The sequence below is a fragment of the Sinocyclocheilus grahami genome, unplaced genomic scaffold (assembly GCF_001515645.1).
Source record: "Sinocyclocheilus grahami isolate Dianchi unplaced genomic scaffold, SAMN03320097.WGS_v1.1 scaffold1749.1, whole genome shotgun sequence".
Lineage (NCBI taxonomy): Eukaryota > Metazoa > Chordata > Actinopteri > Cypriniformes > Cyprinidae > Sinocyclocheilus > Sinocyclocheilus grahami.
Window position 1 is genome coordinate 348,563 of NW_015506928.1, and position 7,312 is coordinate 355,874.

General features: G+C 40.5%; 1 protein-coding gene across 1 annotated transcript in view; it reads left to right on the top strand.

The window, feature by feature from the left end:
• saga (S-antigen; retina and pineal gland (arrestin) a) overlaps window positions 1–7,312 on the top strand; it is a 39,259-nt gene that overhangs the window by 18,680 nt on the left and 13,267 nt on the right. Inside the window, exons 3-5 of the mRNA XM_016258859.1 lie at window positions 1,088–1,148; window positions 1,271–1,315; window positions 1,426–1,625. Coding sequence (XP_016114345.1) covers window positions 1,088–1,148; window positions 1,271–1,315; window positions 1,426–1,625 — 306 coding nt within the window. The remainder of the gene's footprint in view (window positions 1–1,087; window positions 1,149–1,270; window positions 1,316–1,425; window positions 1,626–7,312) is intronic.

The following is a 7,312-nucleotide window of genomic DNA, read 5'->3' on the forward strand; positions in this document are numbered from 1 at the left end:
AAGTGTGCACCCTTTGCCCGTTCGAGATGCAAACCCGCCGGCCGGCCCAGTGCTCGCTCCAGTGTCGGCTCCAGCCCCAGAGCTCACTCCAGTGTCGGCTCCAGCCCCAGAGCTCGCTCCAGTGAGGGCTCCTGCTCCTGAGTATAGTCCACGGAGGGCTCCTGATTCCCCGTCGAGCCCAGGGAATGCTCCTGTTCCCAAGTATAGCCCATGGAGGGCTCCTGTTCCCGAGTATAGACCACAGAGGGCTCCTGTTCCCCAGTTAAGCCCAGGGAGGGCTCCAGATCCCCGGTTAAGCCCAGGGAGGGCTCCAGATCCCCAGTTAAGCCCAAGGAGGGCTCCAGATCCTCAGTTAAGCCCAGGGAGGGCTCCAGATCCTCAGTTAAGCCCAGGGAGGGCTCCAGATCCCCAGTTAAGCCCAGGGAGGGCTCCAGTTCCCTGTCAGGGTTCACGGAGGGCCTCGGAACCTGTAAGCGTCTCCAAGTATTTTTTTGGGGGGAGGGTAGTAGGGCTCCAGCCATAGAGGCCGAGGCTGGGGCCGCGGCCTCGGAGGCTGCTTTGCCATGTCCTCCTGAACTACCTACCATGGCGCCCCGAACTGCCAGAGCCGCCATGGCGCCCCAAACTGCCGGATCCGCCATGGATCCCGGAACGGGCGCCACACTGGAAGCCTTCTGTCCGGTAACCCTGCTCATAGAGGCCTCCAGAGTGCCCACCCCCAGACTCTGACTGTGTTTTGTGTGTTTTTTGCTCCTCATGTACCTTTCTGTGTTTCCTTATTTGGTCATTTTCCTGTTCTTGTTTAGTTTAATTATGATTCCGTTCGGCTGTGTTCTATTAATTACCCTTGTATTTAAGTTCCTGCCTGTTCAGTTTCCCTTTTGTCTGGTCTACTCGTTACGTGGATGTGTTTTCTGCTGTCTCCTGTGTTTATGTACCCTGTGTTCCATGGATTAAAATGTTATCCTCGTGTGTGTGTCGTGACAATATATGAGCGCGACCTGAAAAAAAACACAACTGAATGAAGGCTTTTTCTGTTTTAGGCTCATCAAGTAATATACTGTATGTTGTTGTGTTTTTAAATCAGGTGGGTGTGTATATGGGGAAGAGAGACTTTGTTGACCATGTTGACTCTGTGGATCCAGTGGGTATGTGAGAGAATAGGCATAATTATATTAACCTGCCTGTGATTTTAAGCACTTACTGTATTCCTTAAAACCTTCATTTCTGTTTACTTTTTAATATTATTGTGTTTTTCTTTTTCCATCAGATGGTGTCCTTCTCATTGACCCTGAACAGCTTAAGGGGAAAAAAGGTAAATAAATGCACTCAAAGTTTACATACTGAACAGGCAATAAATCAGATATATCTGATTATATACATGTATAACAGTGAGATTTGCTTTGTGATTCTGTCGCCCTCTAGCATATGTCACTTTATCCTGCACATTCAGATATGGAGGTGATGACATGGACGTGCTGGGCATCGCATTCAGACGAGAGATCTACATATCCATCCGGCAGATCTACCCCCCACTGCAGGACAAAGAGCAGGGCATTCTTACCAAGGTGCAGGATAAATTACTGCGTAAACTGGGTGTCAATGCCTACCCATTTTTCTTTGAAGTAAGTACCTTCAAGTGGCTTAATTCATATTTAGACCCTTTCATTGCAAAGAAAATGGTAGCTTGATATTGAATCATCGCCTTATTCATGTACTATGGTATTTACATGTAATTTACATGCTTTCAAGGCCACGTACTATGTTTAAAATCCATCTTAGTGCCATCATACTTTTTTGTTTGTATTCAGTACAAATTACTTCCGTCAATATTCCAAACCACTTGAATGCCCTGGATGGATGGCCAGCCAGTCCATAGCAGGCTCACACACAAAGACAAATACACATTTACACTCTTAATCAGACCTATACGGGCAATGTAGTGTCTCCAATTCACCTATTCTGTATATCACCTACTTTTCGATTGTGGGGGAAAACCCTGGACAAAACCCATTCCAACATAGTAAGAACATGCCAACCCCACAAAGAAGAGCCTCATGACTCAGCCAGGACTCAAACCAGGAGCACCTTCTTGCTGTGAGGTGACAGTGCCACCCTGATAATGAAATCATTTGAAACAGTTTTTGTGTGTGCATTTGTGCTCTTTCATATTGATATTAGGGGTGTAACATTAGACATATTTTCAGAATGGGTTTTCCACTATGGGTTTTTCAGTTCACACTTGTATACCGAACAAATACAGTGAACTTAATTTAAAACTCCCTAGAATTATTTATCTTAATTTCAACAAATCAATATTGATTCTTAAATTCCATCGATTTTTTAAATCTATGCTGTTTGAGTGAATAAAACTTCGGGCTATAAAACAGTGCTCGTGCTAGCCACTAGTCCACACTAGTGGCTCTAGTGGCTCCTTTATAGCTCCTGTCCAGTAAACGCAATAAGCCCTGTATTGTTATATTCTATATTTGTTAAGAATCAACATTCTGATGCTCTTTGATGTGGCAATGACAGATCGCTGTAGTGCCAGTTGAAACGGCAGCACATTGGAGGGAGGGAACACATTCATCTGTTCCTCTTTACTACTATTTATAGCATTAAAACAACATAAAGGATCAGTGTTTCAACCACAGAAAGACTTCAATAAAACTGTTTGTAAACATTGCATAATGATATGTTTACCTCAGGTATATATATATATATATATATATATATATATATATATATATATACACACACACACTGAAGACAATGAAATTAAATTATGACAACAAATATGTACTTATTAGGTCTGCCCTCGACTAAGGATTTTTCTGGTCGACTAATCACACGTTAATAATCACATTATTAATAAACGTTTTAAATTATTATAATGAGCCTTTAATTTCCTACGTAGCCTAACAAGCGCTGAAGCACATGCACAAAGCTTGCCACAGCGCACCGGCAGAAGTATTGATTATGAATGTGTCATGGAAAAACAGTAAGGAGACTGCATTAACATTTTATTAATTTGATAAACTAGTGCTTTCTTAGTTTTCGGTTTAAGAGATGACACCGACTCCTCATCTCTGCAGTAGTGATGAATGCGCCTGTTTGCATGTTTCATAAGGATTACATAATCTGAGAATTTGTTTTCCTTTTGAATTGGTTTATTTGAAAGTAGACATTTCACTCTCTATAGATATATTTTTTATGTCTGTAAGGCAAAGATATAGGCTACACAGAGTTTCGCGCTCAAGTTCACAGAGACCGAGACGGCAGAAAGCGCATCATGTTTGCTTTCATTATTTTACAAAAGCGCGTTTTGTTGTTATTGTGAGTGCACACAAATAAACGTTGAGTCTTTACAGATTCTAAAGATGTATTATTCTTATCTGTATGACCAAAAATGAGGGAGTATTTTAAGAGCACGTGAGCACACCGGCACCTCCATCTGTCCAGTAAATGCAACTGTTCAGATTCCACACTCCGCACACACATTTGAATAGCGCACATTTCTCTAGGTTACCATTCTCTAGGTTAACATTAGATTGAGCTGCCATGTAAAGTTGCTAATACTTACATATTTCAGATGATAAGTCATATTTGAGGTCGATGAATGATAGGCACTCATTTGGATGTCCGGCCCGATGTATTGTATTACCACATAGACCAGCTGTTAACGATCTGTCTGTCACAGACTACGTGCCTTCGCCTGTTTAGCGACTAATACAATTTTGGTTGACCAAGCCTCTCCTGGTCGACTAACGATTAGTCAACTATTAGGGGGCAGCCCTAGTACTTATGTAGTCAACAAGTACTCAGAATATGTTTTATACTTTCAATTCTTCAAAGTAGCCACCTTTTGCTTTGATGACAGCTTTGCACATTCCTGCCATACTCTCAGTATACGCCTAATGAGATCACCTGAAATGGTTTTCCAACAACCTTGAGTATTTGTTGGCTGCTTTTCCTCCACTCTCCTGTCCAACTCATCCCAAACTATCAGGTGATTGTGGAGGCCAGGTCATCTGATTTAGCACTCCATCACTCTCCTTTCTGGACAAATAGCTTATACATAACTAAGAGGTGTGTTTGGAGTCATTGTCCTGTTGGAAAACAAATGAAGACCCCACTAAGTGCAAACCAGATGGGATGGCATGTCACTGCAAAAAGCTGTGGTAGCCATGCTTGTTAAGTGTGCCCTCAATCACCAACAGTGTCACCAACAAAGCACCCCCATACCATCACACCTCTTCCATGTTTCACTATGGGAACCATAGGAACTGTCCATTCACCCTCTCTATGTTTAACAAAGACACGGCGGTTAGAAACAAAAATCTAAAATTTGCACTCATCAGGCCAAAGGACAGTTTTCCACTGATCTAATGTTAATTTCTTATGTTTCTTGGCCCAAGCAAATCTCTTCTGCTTGTTGCTCTTCTGAAAGTTATGGTTCCTTTGCCGCAATTCAACCATGAAAGCCTGACTCACACACTCTGACTCACATCTCCTCTGAACAATGGATGTTGAAATATGTCTGCCACTTGAACTCCAAGAAGAATTTATGTAGGCTGTAATCTGAGGTGCTGTCAATAGGCTTTTTTCTGAGTCTGGTAATTCTAATAAACTTATCCTCTGCAGTAGAGGTTGCTCTTGGTCTTCCTTTCCTAGGACGATCTCATGAGAGCCGGTTGCGTCATATCATCGTCCTACATCATCCGGCTGGAACGCCACTCTCTCGTGTATGCACGTACCAGTTAGCGGAAGCTAGAGATTATGGTTTACTAAGTTTTAAATGTGGATATTTTTTGTACACAAACGCACCGGTTTGCTTCAGGATGCATTTTCCCCCCACCCCGGAGCCATGTACAGCACTTTTTTTATGACAGATTGGCACAGTTTATTGGACTTCTATTGGTCTATTAAATATCACCAATTCACTGCCATTATCAAGCTTGGAAGAGCCAGGACATTTTTAAATATAACTCTGATTGTATTTGTCTGAAAGAAGAAAGTCATATACACCTAGGATGGTTTAAGTGTGAGTAAATTATGTGGTAAGTTTCATTTTTGGGTGAACTATCCCTTTAACTGAGTGTTTCTTGCCATAATATGAATTTGTAGAGTAGTCCTAGTAGCACTATAGGGCTATTGACTCTGTACCCACCCTTCCTCTGCACAAGACAACTGATGTCTAAAGCGCATTAAGAAGGCAAGAAATGTCACAAGTTAACTCTTGACAAGGCACACCTGTGAACTGAAATCCATTCCAGGTGACCACCTCATGAATCTGATAAGAGAATGCCATGATTATGCCAAGCTGTCATCAAAGCTAAATGTACCTACTTTAAACAATCTAAAATATAAAACATATTCTTGGTTGTTTCAATTTTTATTTTATTTTTTCATGCCTGTTCTTTCATAGTTTGGATGTCTTCAGTATTAATGTACAGTGTTGAAAATAATAATAAAAAAGGCAATGGCTATTTACACTAAGTGAAAATATCATATTTTCTTAGTGATATATGCTATTTACACTAAGTGAAAATAGCAATGGATTCTATTTACACTAAGTGAAAATAGCAGTATTTTCTTAGCTATGCTATTTACAATAAATGCAAATAGCTATAGATTCTATTTACACTATGTTAAAGGGGTGGTTGACTGTTTTTTTCTAGGCTTGATTGTGCTTATGGGGTGCAGTCTAACGTGTTAATGCTTCGTTTTAAAAAAAAAAACGCATTATTTTTCACATCATTTAACTTTATTCTACACCGCTCTGTCCCTTCTCCTTTGAAGGCTCTGATGATTTCCTGTTTTTATGAAGCCCCTCCCTCAGAAATGTGCAAAGGGCTCGGATTGGTTAGATGGCACATTGTGTTGTGATTCGCTAAAATGCCTAGTGTGCATCTAAATGTCACGCCCCTCAGCTCAGTGTCATGAGCTCCGGTTGTATTGTAAACAATGGCGTTGTCAATATCGCTTATGAATTTGAGTTCGATTGAGACCCAGAGAATATTAGTGAATTGTTTGTTGGTGTCTCATACTTTTAGATACGCTGCTATTTGTAAATGCTACTGCTTATGTTAGCTTTTAATTTACGGTTTTATTCTTATTAAAGCTTTAAAGGTTACATACTGTATCATGAAAATCTGACTTTTCCGGGTTTTAAGTGCTATAATCAGATCCCCTGTGCATCTACCAACCAAGGACACGTGAAAAAGATTAACCCAGTAACTTTGTTGCACTCGGACTTGTCTCGGACTTGGTCATTGGACTCGCCAAATGTTCTCGTTGGTCTCGACCGAGTCCAGCAATATGCTTTTTTTCCCTTCAAAACAAAACCACATTTACATGTCGCGCCTGAAAACGCTTGGAAACGCTAAGCGCGCCGCTTTCTCCTTCTTTCCAAAGCCCTCTGTAGCCTGCGCTCTATGCTTGCACTCCCAGGTCATAGTTGCTAACGTCTGCCGTTGCTAAGCAACTATGACCTGCGCTCTCCATGAAGACGCGGAAGTTTCAGCAAAGGATAAATGGATTTGCACCACTAAAAATCCCTTGCAGTAGCTCTGCTACTAAATTTATTTTAAAAAATGGCTATCCTTGTACAGCTATGATCAGCTGTTTCTCCGTCTTGGCTTAGCTTTCAATTTTGTTACGGGAAAGGATGAAGCTGATTGGTTGATTCTTGTCACATGACCCGCGGTGCGCTTGCTGTGTTTTGAAAAGTTTAGATGTTTCTAATTTAATTTTCTACCTGTTAGATTGTGTTTTATTAACGTCTACATCTACTTCCTTCTACAGCATTTATTAATATTAGTTAACTTTAATTTCAGCATTCACTAATGCATTATTCAAATGACAAGTTGTGTTTGTTAACATTAATGCACTGTGAACTAACATGAACAAACAATGAATGAACAACTGTATTTTTATTAAATAATGTTAACAAAGACAAAAATAAATAGTGTAATAAATATATTGTTAATTGTTTGTTCATGTTAGTTAATACATTAACTAATGTTAACAAATGACACCTTAATGTAAAGTGTTACCGACTCTTTTTATGAGGTTAGAAATAGGGCTGAAAGATGAATCTTATTTTCATTGTCATTGCAGTATGAACATTTTATTTAGCAATGGGCACCGAAACCTGCTATGAAATAGCAGAGTTGGTGGATTTAGGCACCAGAGTGCAGAATTCAGCACTCAACAAAACTGGTGTTTCAGCGATGACTCGTCTGAACGCCTTTGATTGGCCATTGCATTAATAAACTCAATGGAATCATATGTTATTGGTTGTAATGCT